This window comes from Ruditapes philippinarum, unplaced genomic scaffold (genome assembly GCF_026571515.1).
Source record: "Ruditapes philippinarum isolate M1 unplaced genomic scaffold, ASM2657151v2 ctg3638_1_1_1_1, whole genome shotgun sequence".
NCBI lineage: Eukaryota > Metazoa > Mollusca > Bivalvia > Venerida > Veneridae > Ruditapes > Ruditapes philippinarum.
Window position 1 is genome coordinate 241,099 of NW_026864330.1, and position 19,197 is coordinate 260,295.

A 19,197-nucleotide genomic window follows, 5' to 3' on the forward strand; every position below is an offset into this window, starting at 1 on the left:
TGTACACCCCGTAATGGTAAAAAGAAACGCGGCAGAAATGTCTTCCAGTCATACCTGTAATATATGTTGACTTAGTTAATAATATGTCAGTCATAAATTACTTGATATTTTACAATGACAAGCAAGTATTAATACACGTACAAGTAATATGACAGCATTTATGCCGAAGCCGAATTAAGCTCTCTATTAATTTGTTTTGTTGTTTTATTGTACAAACTTATTTAAATTGGGTGTAAATTTTAGAAATTCAAATATTTGTAATAGAATACCAAGTCCAATTCTGACATCCATCCTCCTTGCGGAAGAGCACGGGGAAATTGCTTGAAGCAGACTTTCCCACGACAGATGCCACCTGCGAAATACTGTCCAGTCCGTGCGTCTATACAACTTCTTGATATGTCCAAATCCACCATCCACAAGACACCTGGAATCGAATAAAAAATAAATAAAAAATTGCTTATTTATAGTTAATGTTGATTTTATTTTTATTTCTATAGGAACTTAATGATTGCAAGTAGATTTGTTCTGGAATAATCGATTTGTTCGACAGTGTTTTAGTTTTAATCTAATGGCCAGATTGTCTCTATGGCATGCATAAAACACGCCCGCTGGTGTGCAAGCACATACATGTTTAAACACATAAAAATAGCAAATGCTCGTTTTGTGCAGACCAGAATTATTGTAGAGGACTGTCATAAACTAAAATACATAAGTTCGCATTATACGAGTATAAAATAAAATATAAATTAAAAACATAAATTACTTTGTGTGACCAGGAATTCCCATCAGGAGTGTTATCTCATCATGGAGCCCCATATGAATTCGCCATGCCAGATACGCTAACATAAAGCGATTTTTATTCTGCGCTGTAATAAAAAATTAATATATTTTTACTTCACCATTTAAACTAAAACTTAAAAATTATGCTTTGTAAATGTAGCATTTTGAATATAAAACAGAATGTTCAATGCTATACTATTATTTAATTAAAAAGACATTTACGGGAAAATACTCACAACCACAGTTGTCGGCGTGCATGACGCAAGCTTTCTCTCCAAATCCCTGGTTTTCGAGGCAGTGATGTAGCATACTTATAACTGAGTTTGGCCCGTGGGTTCCTGTACCATCAACACCTGTTAATTTAACATTAATTATAAGTATATTTCATATTTCGACAGCACACATTTAAAATGACATTTTATTTATTATATGTTTATATGAAATTAATATTTTTACAATACTGAAAAGCAAATATCTGTATTATAGAAAAAAATCAAAATTTATTTACTTTTTATTTACTTATTTATTTATTTATTTATTTATTTATTCTTAACATACCAATTGATTCATCCTCGTCTATAAGGTAATTATATTGTTGTGACACTGAATCAACACGGACGCCAAAAAATTGTATTTTCCTGCCAGTAACAAAATACAAAGGGCCCATTTGTTGACTATGGTGTGGTATAGTCACATTTTGAGAATAGTCGAATGTGTAGTGCACTTTTGTTAAATCACTAGTGCATGGCTGGGCAGGTCGATTGAATGTGACTGATGTGTGCCTCATTTCCTCACGAGCCTCTTTTATTGTCTGTCTATAAACCTGTCGCTCTCTCTGTGCATCCTACATAGTTTGTGTAAATAAACAAAAAATATAAACAAATCACTCCAACTCTATAATTATTAACCTTACAATAAAATATCTATAAACACGTAATGCTAGTAAACACAAATATAACTTAATAAATGTTAAATTATTGATAGCAAATTTGGTTTCACATGTATCAAACTATAATTCAATTGATATGTCAATAATTTCAAAAGTATGGTTCCATTACGGAGGCAAATAATTACCGCAAGAACTTGCAAGGAAAAATCAGTGTTACTAATAAACATTTGGAAACAGGTGATCATTGAAAGCATTAATAACAACAAAATGACATGAAAATTGCAGACTTGTTTTGATTAATTAAGCGTCATAGGTGTTAAAGTCAAATCAGATTAAATTCCGCTGTCGAACGGATTTTAAATTTTAGAACGGATTAGCGTATCTGTAGATGGAAGTCAGTATGATATAATTGATATTACCTGTATATGTTCTCGTAAAGCGTTTGCTGCCTCAAGTTTGTCCATCTCATGTATAGCATCAGCCACCCTTTTCCTTATCATCTCGCACTTATGACAAACGTCATCTTTTGCCGTCATTATCTTAATGTGTGGAAGGCATTGCTTCCAAACACATTTAAATGTAGTTATTCCAAGAACTCTGACGCCGGCTTCTATACATGCTTGTTGGTATTTTGAATGTAAATCCACTTTCGTAGTATTACATGGTAACAGTATAGGCGCAGCCTCGTCTGCTCCGCGTGGTGCTGCTGGCATTGTTAACCCGTTGATTTCTGCATATAATAACAGGAAATCAACACAGAAACGCACGTCCTCGTACTTAACTGCATGGCTTGGCTTTCTCCCGGTATTCCCATGTATTCGCGGCACCGGTCCATTTGAATTTAAATGTTTCAGTAAAGATTTAACAGTTCTCTGCCCAATATCATTAATGTGGCAGAACACAGATTTACAGACAGTTTTGCCATCAAATGTATATCTATATCTAACTCGTTTACGTTTACCTTTCCTGGTTTCCTGTGCACCTATTTTCAACAGACTTCCCATAACAAACATCTCCTTTTGGTCTTTCTCCATTTCCCTGAGAGACAATATATGCCCTTGAATGTGTTCAGCATCAAACTGCGACAAACAATTGGTTTTACACTTACATTGTACACTTGTGACAGCATTATCGTCTGACTCTGATTCTAAACCGCCCTCGCCCCTCTCCTCATCTGATCCTTCCGGAATGTCCTCTGCAGCACTGTAGACAAACTCATGGACACGCCCTATGATTGACTCTGCATGTTGGTCGTCATCATCGTCTCCCCACTCTCCATTTAATTCGTCCTCTGTTACATGTGCATGTGGCCCCTTCTCGACTGTCTCATTAACAATGCCAAATTCCTCATATAACTCATCTAAATCCTGCGTTTAAATAAAGTAAAAAAAATAATTATAATAATCTATTGATAAAATTGTATGACCGATGATAGTTATGATCGATATAATCTAGAATGAAATATAAAATGATATTATATGTTGTCCCAGTTATCCAGTAAAAATAACTCGGGTACGATAGTAAATGTGGTAATATATCTATACCTTAAAATATTTCTTCCCTTCTTACAAAATATCTATGAAGCACTGTTACAGGTACAATTTAAATTTATTTACTGTATGCATACCAAAAAGAAAATTAAAAAAAAAAAAAAAAAGGTGAGGCAAGGTTTCGAACTTCGGTCCTCTGATTTGTCAGTCCTTCACTCTCCCGACTGCGCTGCAGAGACGTTGTGTATAAAGTGTAGTTATATTTCTATAGTAGAGTAAATCGATCGATAACATGAACGATTACTCTTGGTCTGTAACTATGTTATGAAGGGAGGCAATTCCTTTGTATATACTGTTGCTATGAAGTAAAACCACTGAAAATCGGGATTATTCGATAAAATTCGCATCGTAAACTTAAACTGCTAAATACTTTGCTCTATATATTACATGCAGGATGCAAGTTGACGAATAAAAACATGATTTCACCATAAATAAACTCATTTTTTAACTGAAGCGCTCAAATCATCTGTCAAATTTGACAGCAGACGCAACATCTTAAAAAAGTAAAAAAAAATCTAGTTTTGCACTTTAAATCTTTGTATTTTTTGTTTTTTAAGTCATATAAAGATACAAAAATACCTGAAAATCATTCTTCTCAGACATGGTGTCTAAATTCCGCCTACAAAACACGGAAATTCATGATCTAGCGGCAACAAGGTACTTGAAAAGCCGACATAAACTGTGAACAATTTCGCGGACTTTTAACCGGTGTTTGAAAAACTTGTCCGAAGTACAAAATGTCACGACGGCGCCCATATAAGACTGTGTAGACTTTTTAAATTAAAAATATATTTGTAAAACTTCAGTTGAACTTTTTCGAAAACAGAAACATCGCCAAATCCCCGAATTTCACTTCCATATAATTAAATTGGTTTGATTGTCTTTTCAAATAGTTCAATTTGTAAATCAAATGGTAAAGCTAACAATTTAAGTTTCCTTAACAATGCAAACATAGCTTTATTTGCTTGATCTGCAATTTTTTAGATTTATAAAAAGAGCCACTTTTATTAATGTATATACCTAAATATTTGTACTCATTTACAACTGCAAGAACGTTTTCTCGTATTGTAAACACGTAACAACTTTTAGAACGGCCTTTACTGAAAATCATAATTTTTGTTTTGTTTACATTAATGTTTAATTTCCATTGATCGCAGTATTCTTTGAATTTATTTAAGGCAATTTTAAGATCTTTTTCATTATCACTGAATATGACGGTGTTGTCAGCGTAAAGTAAAATAAATAGTTTCAAATAAAACCGCACCCCTTCAACAAAAGCTTCTCTAGAAACTCCATTTACACCACCTCTATTAATATAACTTTCAAGGTCATTCAAGAAAACTGAAAATAGAAAAGGAGACATGTTTTCTCCTTGACGTACCCCAACAAGACAGTCGAAAACCCTTAGTAATACAAAAGATAAGCCACTAAGTTAAAAACATATGTAAGAAACCCATATAGAAATCTGAGTATTTCCGATTGAAATAATATCTGATTTTAGGTGTTTCATAAATTAAAGTGGTGCTAGTTTCTGTTAATTACCAAACCACAAAACACTCATTAAACTTTTTGAATAACATTAAATCATTTAATCCTTTAAGGGAATGAAGTTTGAGAAGTGACAAGTATGTCGTGTTTAAGGGACATTAACTTATACCATGTAACACTAAACATAATTAATTTCAAGTTAAAACTAAAGTAAGTATAGTGTTCTTAACAAAATAGGCAATACAAAATAAACACTGCTTTTAAGATATATGAGATTATCAAATGTTAAAAACAAAGTTCTCAATTTGGCTATATTTGAATGAAATAATAAAGTTGAGACGAATCATGGCAAAATTTTATCTTAAATTGACTTTTAAATGCTCAGTTACCATTTTCCCTTGGGTGGGCATTTAGTTACTTTTATATGTACTTTTATATGTAAAGCTTTTATCAGTTGATAAACTTTTGAAATGCAAAGTATGTTTTTACCTTCAACATAAATAGCTGTCTTCCAAGTACGTCTCAAATTATTAAAGATAATACGTCTGCAAAATTTCAATATCATCCTGTATTGAGGTTCAAGGTTAAATTGTATTGCTTAGACTAAAGTGCGAATGAGAAAATAATAAAGCAAATAATAAACGACTAATTTATAAATTTACAAAAGAAAGAAATATTCTAGCAAATATCTAAACTATCTAAATATATCAAATTCTTGACGAGACATCAAAAACTGCCAGTTCATGAGTAAACGTAAAATCAGAGAACACACATCATGCATCTTGATTTTTTTCCTAGAATTTATAAAAGAAATCGCAATACTACAAACTTACACTCATTACAAAGTAACTACATCCTGTACATTCTAATGTGTGTTATATATGAAAATAATATTTTAAAAACAAGATCATTATAATATTTTTATTTTAATTACTAATAATGTAATGAATTCCATTTTTTGCCATGCTATCAATCGTTCCTTTTTGTGAGAAATATTAATTATTCAGTCTGTCAACATGTAAGACGGAAACATGTTAATAATATATTTTGTTAACTTCACCTTAAATTTAAATGTATAGCGCGTTTAGTGAATACGAATGTGTCGAATTATTGTCAAAGGTCATAATTATATAAATGACATCAAGTAAATATCAGGTTCATTTTAAATAAGTGGAGAGGAAAGGATGATGGTTTTATCCTACATGCTACATTTCTTTTTATTTATTTTCTTTGCTTCGTTAACAGTGTTTTGTATGTACATGCATCTATCTATGGTTTACAATACCTTGGATAAAGTTATCGTTATTCGCGCCTTTATATTTCAATTTCACTTAAAATTACAACTGGACTATCTAAATGCTGTTAACATATCTGCATTTCCACATGTCCAATCATCATCAAGGAAAATGACAATCATGATATAAAAGTAAAACTATACAGCAACATAGAAAGTATACACTTTGTTATTAGGCGTTAAGAAGATTAGTTTGTTTTAAGTCGTACACTGTTGTATACTAAGCATACATCTTAGAAAATAACTAAAAGCTTTGCAAGTAAATCCGTCATGTTATTTCTAAGGAACAGCAGAAATCATTTTCTTCTTTTACAAACATTTCGGTTAATGTTCTGCAAATAATCAAAATATTACTTCTTGAACTTACTGGAATGATGATGAATGTGTTTTCAATGACCGCTTTTAAAGACTTGTTAGATAATAACAAACCGTTGTCTTACATTTAGAAAGAATTATGAAAAAGAAAGATATTACATTGTTAATTAAGATAAAGGAAGTTCATAGGCTTTATTTGAAAACGAAGATAATAAACATTATAACTGAACGGCAAAAATAAATATAGTATTATGTTTTATAAACATGTTCTTTAAATACATTTGATTTACTATTTTTCGTGATATGCGACTAGTGTTCGATAAACTAGTAGAATCATTAAAATCACTTTTTATGTATCGTTACAAGGTACTGCTTAACAGTATCTTAATACTCACAAAAAGCGACATGAATCGCTAATAATATTTAAAATTTCATAATAATTACAAAAAAAACGAAGTTTAATTATTGATACGTCAAATCAAAATACTGACTGTTCATGAACGATGGCATTATGAAATACATGGTGTCTAGGCTATATATAATAGTTTACAATAATTCGCAGACACCTGAGTCTTAATATTGTAATACAAGGGTATGCTTTAACGAAACATGATTGTATTGTCATATTAGAATGTACGTTCCGGGTAAGGATTCAATATAAATAGCAAGTAAACAATAAGTAAACAATAAGAATTCACTTAAAAAATATTTGTGATACCAAACCATGGCTGATCTTTTGTTCAGACGGTTGTGAAACTTACTGCTAAAATTGTGGAGCTGTTTTAAAACTGTATATATTTTGAGGTCGGTCGTATTTCAAGAGTGATTGAATGAATCACATTAAAACATGTCTGATATAAACAAAGGCATATATCCATATATATCCAAATACCATTACGCCGATGGGAATGATGTTGCTTTTGTGACATCTGCCAAAGTCATCCATTATTTACAACGGAATCATGATAGTTAATATAAAAAATAGAAAAAATAACACAAGTTGGAAAATTGGAGGGTAAATATAACTGGTAGCACGCACTGATATGATCAATATCTAATGTTTTAGCTAAAAGATCATTATTTGTTCACCTGACACTTTACTTTAAATAGATTCCGCCTGACCTAAAAAGACCTAATTCTTTAACACTCATATTAGCCGTTGTATGTGTCTTATACAAAACAAAAAGATAATAGAAAGAAGAACAAAAGATGCGTGAAAGTAATATGCATTTTGATACTTTAGAAAAAATGATATAAAACAATTTTAACAATCTTCTTTCAGCTTTTGTAAAGTAAATGTGTGTAGGCATCTTCGACAACAACCAACGATTTTAAGGAATATTGACATCGATAGGTAAAATACTTGACAAAACGTTTTAGTGAATGTCTTTTTCATTTACGTGCTACTTAGCTTACAGTAGAATGAAGTAAACAAAACTTGTTGGCAGCGTATTATTTATTCGTGGCAACGTTATTTATGTCAGCAATGTTGTTCTTAATGAAAGTTTTACACATTAAATCCAGTTTTGTTGTTACTTATTTTAGACCTTTGGCAAAAGTCCAAACCTATATTTGCTTAATGTCAGTCTGGTAGAGATTATATAAACATATCTATTTGTTTTCACAAACCTTCGAATATATACTCGTTGTCCTATGTAATATATTCATTATACCCGTCCTTATTGTCTAGAATATAACACTGTTTCGTTAAAAATAATTTGTTCCTTTGACATTAAGCTGTCATTTTTCTTTTTCTTTTTATTCGTGCATTTGGTTATTTTTTCACCCTTCATGTCATTCTTTACTATGAAAATAATTAGTTCGTACGACAAAATCATTAAAAATATTCGGTAACGGTTGTTTTTAAAAAAATTTGCTGATACGATTATGATTAATTCAATAATATATAAAGGAATGATTTCGTAAATTTTGTACGTGTTTTTTTTCTACTGGCGGACTAGACCAATTCACTGTATTCATAACTATGTAGAAAACAGAGAAAATAGTGTAATATATATCTTTGAATTGCAATCGGAATGTTGCTTGGTTTATAATTTCTTTTGTTTCATGTGATGCTTATAAAGAGTAATTGCACACAATAATGTTTTGGCAATATCTTTATTAAAAAAAATCTTTTTGTACGTCATCTATTAATAGTGTCAGCATTTACTGTACACGGACTCTCTTTTTAAGTATTTCTAAGTAAAGTTCAATGCGTAAGAATACAAATGTATACTCAACGTTAATGTCATTGCTTTAATATCATATGCCAATAATGTCCTTCCCTTTCTGAAAGAGAGAAAATAAAACTATGTCACAGTGAGCCATTGTTTGAATATTAATAAGTCATAATTGTAATTGTTTTACATGTAATAATAAATGATCGTGGTTATATTGAATAAACGGGATTGAAAATATTTTTCTTCATACACGTTGACATGTGTTCCTTTGATTATTAAGTCTTTTTTTTGTCTGATGAAATTCTAATTGTAATCTACTGTTCTGATACATTTAATTCAAATTGAAATTTGGTCTTAACAAACCTGAAAATTTCGTAGTTGTAAGCGAAAATAAACATGATGTCACACAATCATGGGGAAAATCTTTAAAAAAAATAATATTTTCTAATATTACTGAAAAGTGTGGAATAATTTTTAAAAAAATCAATGTGAAACTATTAAAAAAATACATTTTACGGATACATGTGAAATCACCCAAAGGCATTAACTATTTTCTTTGTAATCAAATCGTGCTTTTAATATAGCGGATAATATATCTTTACCTAATAGTTTATTTCGTATTTTCATATTTTAAATGCTAGATGTTTTTTCGTTTAACTTTTTTATAACAATTACACAAGTACTTTGTAAAAATTGCTTTAGGCTAAATTTTTAACATTGTATAGAAAGAATGAAAGTAATTTTTATTCAAATATAGACATTTCTTTTGATAGTAGTGTATGATACAATATTAAACACCATAGACTTACGTGACGCGAGAAGCAGACATGAGTAATTTCAGGGCAATTAATATGGCCATGGGACCTTTTCTGTTATTACATTTAAATATTGTAGTCATGATCATCATTGCAAATATTTCTGGACATCACTTCCAGAATGAATTACTTGACTATGAGGTAAAAGCTTTCGTGTTACACGCTATCATGTCAGTGGTCGGTGTGTAATCAGTTGTCATGGTCTACTCACATATGAATTAATAAATGTACTTTGGAAATTATTTTGACTGAAACAGGTCAAACGATATGGCAACTTTTGTCACTATACTGACAAATATTGACGGTGATGTATACAGCTGGATTGTTTTCTAACAATGGTATTGTAGGAATATTTACTGATTATAATACATATTAAATACAGTTTGTGCAGGCAAATATGAAAAAGTATAATAATTCAGGAAATAAAATTTAATAAAAAAAAGCAATTTTACTTTCGTGAAGAAAGATATCCTGGATAATTTTTTTTTCAATTTTAAAAGATACTGCTGCATAAAAAAAACGTGTAAATGACTTACATTTTAAATGCAAAGTCTATCCGGAAATCACTAAAAAGGATTATTTGTGTAATTTAACCAACATGTCTAATAATGATATATCATTAGCAAATCATGGTGCTTTTAAGGCGTATTAAAACAAAGCTCTTTCTTTAGCACCAGTGTTTACCGTGGGAGCAAATTCAAAAATAGACATAGTCCAGGAATTGCGTCAGTGCAATTTAATCAGATGATTATTTCAAACATGCCTAATTTACACGATAAATTACAAATAATAATTATAAAAATATAAAATTGAAACATACTGACAACACAAAAAAAACAAATTCTACATAACAACATATGGTTCATATTTGAAAAAAAACATGATAATTAAATGCTTAAAATATACTTAATAACATTATGTGCTATTAAATTTGAAAAAAAAAAACAACAACAACAACAAAACAATAGAATAAAACTTCAAGCGAAGTAAAAGGTTAAAATGTACGCAATTTAACGTTCCCTGTTATTAAACATATAGTTGCAACATGGTGTTTTCTGATTATAATTCTGTTGTACCTTCAATGGCCATTTCACCATTCATCATTTCATCCGCCGTTACTATTTCTTACAATAGCATATACATTCATCAGGGCGAACTGACGGTATTCTAGACATGCAGTTTCTTACTGAAATGTACCGAAATGACGTCATTGGACCGCAATTCGTCCATAAAATGCGCTAAAATGATGTCATATTTTAAATTAACCTTTTCCCTTATATAAGCGTGTTTCGACGGCTTTTTGCCCCTCCCCCCCCCCCCTTTTTGAGGCCTCAAACAGTGAAAAAATGTCCTATTTAGACCCCAAACACTGTTTTTCGTTTGAGAAATGTTGTTAAAAAAAGTGACCATTTTTTCGGCGCCGTCCCCCATCCAAATAATACATCAGGGGGTTGCCAGAAGGGGGATGTGCCCCCTTCTGTTTGGGGGGTTTGAAGGGGAGCAGAGTCCCCCTCATCGCCAAGAAAATTTTGGACTTGTGCGAGGCTTAAAATGACCCCAGGTTGATCATAAAGTAACGTGTAACCAACGCTGAAAAGCCTTTGACTCTATCTCAATCCATTGAGAAGTTGCAGCACTTTGAAACAAATTTTGATGGAAAAAATCGAGGCAAAATAGTGATTTTTTGGCAATTTTGAGATGTCCCCTCGTTGCCATGGTAACAGGAAATTTAAGACTGAGCATGTCGTTACAAAGGCAATGGTCCAGTCAACATTTGTGCCAAGTTTGATTAGTATTGAAGCATTTTTCATAGTTTTTTATAGCAGTTTGAACTTGTAAGAGGAGGCTTTTCAGTTAAAATGGCCATTTTTCACGATATGCTCATGGGGGAAAGGGTTAAGCAAGAGACTCATCTGGCATGAGGGTGCCAGATAAAATTTTGGGCCTGGGCAAAACTAAAGAAAACGCCAGTCTGATATGAAAAGAACAATTTTGCTTATGTGGCATAACATATATACAAGTATACATGTTAAGTAATACCTTGCAACGATACTCTTGTTTACTAAGGAAAACGCGATTTGATGATTTTACCAGTTTATCGAAAATTGGTCGCATGTCACTAAAAATGGTAAATCATGTATTTCAAGTACATGTTTAGAAAACATAATACTGTATTTTTGCCGTTAAGTTTGAATGCTTGTTTTCAAAGCCTTAAAACTTGCTATTTAGCAACTATATGTATTTTCGGGTTTTAACATTTCTGATTAAACGATAAGACAACGATTTATTATCATCTAACACAGCCTTAAAAAGTGGTCATTGAAAACATTATCATCATCATCCCATTAAGTTAAATGAGTAATATTTTGATTATTTGCAGAACGTTAACAGAAATGTTTGTAAAATAAGAAAATGATTTCAGCTGTTCCTTGTAATTAACATGACTGATTTACTTCCAAAGCTACAAGTTATTTTCTAAGAAGTATGCTGAGTATACAACATTATACGGTTTAAAACAAATCAATCTGCTTAACGCCTTTATTATACTTTTTATGCGTTCTATGTTACTGAATAGTTTAACTTTTGTACCATGTTTATTTGTCATATTTCTTAAAGACTCCTTGCTGTTGATTTAACATGCGGAAAGTCAGATATGTTTGCAGCATTAAGATAGTCAAGTGGTGAATAAAAATATACTAAATAAAATTGAAACTATAAAGGCACGAATTGCTATAATTTCATCCAAAGTATTGTAGAACTTCAGTCTTGAATTGTTTTAATATCCGAATCGGATATAAATTGGCAGAACAAACCAATTAGTGTTGTATTAGAATTCCAATAATTTCACTTAGTCAAATATAATTGTTGTTTGCCTCACAGACACGGCTGGCATTCAGTCATTTATTGAACTACTTTAAATGATTACTGTTGATCAAAGCCAACAATAAATTCTCAAGCTTTTAATATAAACTGATGAAAAAATGTACCTATTTTAAATGGCTTTGGAATATATATTATTATAAATAGATTTATAATAAGTATAAAAATTCATAAATATATCACAAAATTTATTATAATGCTACATGATTTTCGATTGTGTAATCTAAAAATTATGATTTATTAGCAAGAAGAGTTTCACTCAAAAATAGATCTAAATTAAATTTAAACTTGCAGTTTTCCATTTCCAGTCCTGATTTTTTTAAAAACATTTGCTATAAGATTCACTAAGGTAGTCTAAGGAAAATATTTTTAACCTTGAACCTCAATACAGGGTAATATTGAAATTCTGCAGACGATTTTCTTGAAAATAAAATCAATTTACCTGGAAAACAATTTTAATTTGAAAGTGAAATGATCTTTTAAACATGTAAATGTCGAAAGCATCTAGAATCTAGAGATTCTTTATTGGTTTTAATCAAAAATATGATTAGTGAAAAATCTGTATAATAGTTGCACTTGATGAGCATCGCCAAAATGTCGCTTTAGAAATGATAGAACATGCAAACATGTGTTTATAAGAAGAAAGAAAACAGAGGCAATGATTGCATTTTATTACAATTTTGTTTGTAAAGTTTATTGACCGATAAAAGCTTTACAGTATTAAAGTGACATTATGCCACATTATGAAAAGACGAAGTCTACACAAGTTTACATTTTTCCATACTTCCTCTCAACTTGATTATGTTCTTCGCATGAACGATGCTTAAATCTCTAAAAATATCCTTCACGTTCAATTTATAAAAAAAGTAAAATACTCCTTTAAAATATCAGGCAGATTTATATACTATCCTAAACATTTTCCAGTATCAATCGTTGGTCAATCACCATTGCAACATTCGATCTTTTGAAATTAATGATTTATTCAACTTGATAAAGAAGAAAAATGAACATAATGTATCTTCAAATATAAATAGACCTGTGTAGTAATTATGCCACACGAATAGTTATGATAAAGGACACTCCTAATAAGATAATAATGTAACTAAATAAGATATTAAGAAGACTTACTAATTGCATAAATATCAGAGGCTGTAATATATTTACTGAGTCGTAATAAAATTATCAAGTTACTAATAGTCAAATTGAGTGTTTTGTTATTAACATTTTATAAGCTCAAAAAATCTTAAAAGCAATGTCCATTTAGTACTGACCTCTATTTTGTTAAGAGCAATATATAATTATTTTGCATTAGTTTTGCCTTGAGCTTAATTCATTTTTAGTGTTATATGATATAGGTTAATTCCCTTAAACAAGACATACTCGATTTGTCATACTGAATATTCATTCCGTTTAAGTATTTAATGTCATTTAAGAAAGTTCAACGTGTATTTTTTGTTATTAAATAAACGATAGCTTAGAAAATTATCGGATTAAAATAGACTAGCACATTTTATTAAACACTTTAAATCAGATATTTATATTTTAATAGGAAATCTTCTGCTTTGTAGATATGTTTCTTTTATATGTCTTGAATTTAGTGGCATAATGAAATTTTATATTAATTTTATAAAGTTTCAAGAATAAATGTGTCCATATTAATTTAATTTTATCCTGTGGGTTTTGTACATCCTATCAGCTTGTTATTATAAAGCGGTCAATTTGTGATAATTATGTGTGTTAAAGAAAGTAATTTTTCAAATTAAGGCAAATAAATATTTAGGCAAACAACATATCAACAATGTAATGCCATTATGTGATGTATCAGAAAATTGGACAGGCAATGATATTATGAAACGTTGGTACAAATAATTTTTAACAAGATTCGAACCTTTCTTCAATATAAGAACAAACATGATGACACATTCTTGTTTACTCTTAGCTAATGATTATTTCTTGTGTCAACATGATTGATTAACGATAAAGCGAATTTGTCTATGTAGTTCATTAGCGACGATGTTTTCACATTTCAGTCACGGACTTTATATGGAATAAATATTGGAATGATATGTTAAGCAGATACAATTTTTTGTTTCAATTCATGGAGACAAACAATGACATGATTCGGGGTTTTGATACTCTAACGATCCTTTCTAATATAGTGCATAATAATATGACTGAAAAATATTGTTTGCTTTAATTCGTAAGATTTTTTTATTTAAACTGATTCGTAAGGCTTTTAACAATGAATAATAAATTATAAGGTTTCTAGGTGTAATCTTCATTGTCTTGGTCATTGAGTGTGAGAAAATTCCGTGCAATGTTAAAAACCTTCTTTTGAATTGTGCGATTTCGGAATACAATCATCATGTAATAAATCGAACAAATGAGGATAATTAATTAAACACTCTATAATCTAGTTTCTTTTACGTTTTCTTTTCCTTCCGTCATGACATTTTTGATTATTCTATATGTTTCGTAGCCAGTTTAAGCTATTAAATGTTTTAAGAATAATTCTTCATTCGTTAAGAATAAGTCTAACTACTTAGCTGATTCATACGCACTATTTCAATTAACCCATCGAGGATATGTTGAAATAACTAATGACATTATCAGTTTTCTTCTTAACAATATTACTGATAAAATATTGTAGCTAGATATAACCAGGAAAACAGTCATTATATAACTAAGGTATGTATCTTTAAAGCATTAAAACATATTTAAAATATCATTATTAGCTTTAAATTTGAATATATTTTATATTTATGAGCTAGCAATATTTTATATAAAGTCTTATTGTTATGATAATCATTGTTTTATTTATCATAATTTTACTTCAATATTTCTAGAAATTACGAGATCATTTCATTACGTACGTTATCCTTTCATGGAAAAAAAATTGGCTATGTACGACTAAATAGTGAACAGTGTAGGCTCTGCTAGCATGAGTAAAATTGCAGCCTGTTAAGGTTAATCTGTCTATTTAGGGAAAAAGTAGTGATCAAAGGGTTTATGCACCTTTATTTTGTAAATTAACATCTGAAAGAGCGATTATAAAGCAGGATTAATAAGGCTTGTGAAGACAAAAAACACGTAAATGATATTAATTTCGCTTATCACGTGCTAATGCGATGCCCTTGACAGTTACGTTTTGATACCGAAGCCTTCGGGCCGTCATTGTAAGTTGTTTTAACGAGTCATGCTTATCAACGGCACGTGTTTGCATGATCTTACCCGTATGCATTTTTTTCCTAAACATATACATGCGTGCAAAGTTTATATAAAAGAAAAAACTGCATTAGTACCTAAAATATGTATACATTATGGCTGCAAATACAAAAAAGAAGAAGATTATAATGAGGAAGAAGAAGAACAACAAAAAAAAAACAGAAATCGGTTTTTGCTAAGAATTTTATCAAGTTTAGGTATTCGCGAGAATGACTTTTAAATGCAATCGTTCTTCTCGTAAATCAAATTTAAATAGTGGCATGATACACTCACGCGTTTCAGCGTAGTCGAATTTGTATAAGTGAAACATCCCTGACGGCTTTAACTTTACCATTGGCCTTTCTGCAGTTCATTTAAATGTATCTTGAACATTAAATTTTAGATAAGGCTAACATCAATCAATAATATAAGTTGTTAGTAAAAATGTTTTAATATACAAAATTATACAATCCCATTTTATTTATTGTATTAAGATAGTGCTAGGGGGCATGGAGAGTAGCTTACGTTTACCAGTACTGTCTATGAACAATCACAATCAAACAAAGCGAATCTGAAACATTTTCAATTTGTTGTGGTCGTTCTTTAGGGATTGTATTCCTCTTTGTTTTTACAGATGGTAACATTATTCAAGTGTTTCAATATTTCAAACCCATAAAAATAGAAATTATTTATGTATAGAATTTAAATAAATGTATGGAATGTAAAATGTTTTTTAGATTATAAAATATACACTATTATTTGAAATGTATATGCATCTAAGTGATTTTTATCTTGATATGTTTATACGGAAGTAATGCTCTTTTTATGTAACATTTACTAACATAAATTTAGTTATGTCGTTGCCACATATTATTGTCAAATCGCGCTGATTCTTAAAGCCCCGCCTTATTTTAATTAAGGTAATGTGTTCATTCACTGTTGACTATTGAGAACTATTTGCTTATCACGTGCAGTATGTACTTACTAACATGATACATCGATATGAATTGTGTACTGTCCTGCTCTGTGTAAAAATAGCTTACTGCGATCAAGAACGAACCTGGTAGTTTCTTCTAATAAGCTGCCAATGATTGCTCTTGCTCTAGCGCGTGCAAACCATATAATACAGAAACCAATTTCTTTATACAAAATATGAATAACAACATCTACCGAATAAAATAATATCTTTTTACATAGCTTTTGCATTTTTTTCGTACAAAACCATTCGCTCCTATTGTATCCCAGTAAATATCTTGCCCTTTGCAGTTGTTTTATATGCATCACAGGTAAATATTGAGAGATGGTGACTTTCTCGGTCTGAAATTGCTCGTGTTTTTTTTCCAGATAAGTATGCCTGAAAAAATATGCATTTTACTCTTGGTTGTTTACTGACTCCATATTAATTAATTTACAAAGTAATACATGCACTCTACAGCGCTTTATAAAATAAAAATATGAATTGTTCGTGAGAGACAGAGTTTGTTTTATAAAGGACTTTAAAAGTGCATTACCAAATATATCGACATATGTTCTTTCTTAATCGTCAGTTTATCGATATGTGCTGTACGGAACAAATTTGAAATATTGTATTAATATGAAAGGAAATGTTATCTTAAAATGTGTTTATGAGACTATATGTATCTCGATAAGCTAGTGACAGATTTATGTTAATGAAAAGGCATCAAAATTTAATGTTAACATATAGGCATAAATTGTTTTCCTCTTGGGCAATCTTAGCATCTGCAAGTGAATAAATTTACTTGTCCTTGCAACCACAAATAGATATGGAATTTGAACGAACTTTAAGACTAATAAAGATTTAAGGAATAAGAGTTTCTTATGTTTGTATTTGAAAATGGTATTTTATACGTTAGCACCGTCGGACCATTAACTGTGTTCCATGGTAATTTACTTATAATAAGCTATATTCTTATCCTTTAGGGATATGAGTAATCAAGCTTATCCTATCTAACAAAATTGTCGCAACATGTGAAATAAAATATTATTATTTTACGAAGATTTTAACCATTTTAATACGGTCTATATGAAATGTATACCAACAATTTGTTACAATTCCAGTTACTTACTTGTTAAGTGGATATATTTCTATCAAATGTCTGTACAAAGCCTAGGTTTGGTTAACATATAAATCAAATTAGATAAGTGCTAAATTAGTCATATCAAACTTGCCTGATGAAATAAATTTAGCAATCACTTAACCTTGTATGATTAACCTTATTCAAATACAGCTATTGCGAAACGAAACGATGTTTAAAAAAATAAATGAAAGACAAATTCAATTAAAACAGCAGAGCACAAAAATGATATCTAAATTTGATTTGAGTGCAGTGACATTATGTTGTCTTATTTAATTATTATGGGAAGATAATTAAAGGAAATAAAGCTGTATTCTGTTTCTTATGGAGATTTGGAAAGTGTTGTTTTTTTTTAAAACGCACATTTTTTTTTCAGCAAAATATTTTAGCTTTCTGTGAAATTTAGGTGGAAAGTAATTGACACCAATTTGAAAAATTCAAAACAATAGTTTGCCCATTCCATAAACGATATTAAAATGATTGTAACTGTAAGTACTTCTACAACATATTTGTTAGAATAAAATAAAACAAAGTTATTAGCTTACTAATAGTTGACTAAGGAAAAGGTACACAAATGTAATGCTCAATGTTGAAACAAGACTTAATTCAATTTTGCCGTGTTGGGCTTTCTTTAGGGATTCTGTATATATCTATTTTAAAAGAAAGCCACACGCTCCTTTATGCAATTATAGATAATTAACAATAATACCCCCGTAGCCGAAACTATTATTTAAAAGTAGGAAGTCTGAACTGAAAATGTGTTTAAAATGCAGTTATGATGTCATCTTTAAGTTAAATAATCTTATTAACTCTATTTACCGATATAAATATGCTTACGTCATCCGACGAAGACAAGTTTGCAATGAATTCTTAAAGTTTAATGTTTAAACATTACTATACACATCTCTAAAACATATGGAAAAGAAACAGACGTTATTTAGTTCTTACTCCGAATTATGATTAATCTGACCCATAGCTATGTGCGTATAAGAAAGGGAACATAGGGAAAGGCAGCAAACGTTTGTGATTAATGTGTCGGCAAAATAGAACTACAGCGTATTACACTGAATATTGTAATAATGATGAACGGGGTAAATTGTAATCAATAAAACAACCTTGTACATAAAAGTGTCTACAAAGGAAAAAGGTACTATTTTACCAAAGCCATTTAATTTTATAAATTGTCACATTGTTTGTTGCAAGTTTTGTTTATTGTCATCTAAAATCAATGCTGACATTTAGTTTAAACAATATTTTATTCATTAATAATAATAGTAATAATAATAATAATTTAATAATTTTATTTATATTCCACACATTTACGTTATAAAGTACATAAAATAACATTTACGGATTGAGCAGAAAGCTTGTACTAAGCTTTTTCGAAAACTCTTTCCGTAAAATGTAAAATGTTGACATTTATAATATGTCAATTTAAATTAGATTGAAGTATGTGATTGAAACTATTCATTTATATAATTTTATTTATTCCAAGTTGCACCCTTACAAAGTCAATTTAACCAATCAGCATTTTGTTCTCGCTCCGAAACTTTACTCAGTATAGCAAAATGAGGTCGGGCCTTTGTTACTGTAATTATTTTTCAATGAAACTAAAATCTAATTTCCACAATTCTCAGGTTTAACTAACTTAACTGTTTTATCTAACATTGAACAAAAGCAGCACAGTTTTTTTAGATTACTACAGG

General features: G+C 30.1%; 1 protein-coding gene across 1 annotated transcript; it reads right to left on the minus strand.

Annotated features, from left to right (window-relative positions):
- Nucleotides 1–564: 564 nt before the first annotated feature.
- On the minus strand, nt 565–3,132 carry LOC132725235 (uncharacterized). The gene is made up of 4 exons (XM_060710329.1): nt 2,089–3,132; nt 1,339–1,624; nt 1,017–1,133; nt 565–866 (listed from the first exon to the last, which is right to left on the minus strand). Exons 1-4 carry the CDS (start codon nt 2,701–2,703, stop codon nt 760–762), a joined length of 1,125 nt encoding a protein of 374 aa, XP_060566312.1. The 5' UTR covers nt 2,704–3,132; the 3' UTR covers nt 565–759.
- Nucleotides 3,133–19,197: the final 16,065 nt, after the last annotated feature.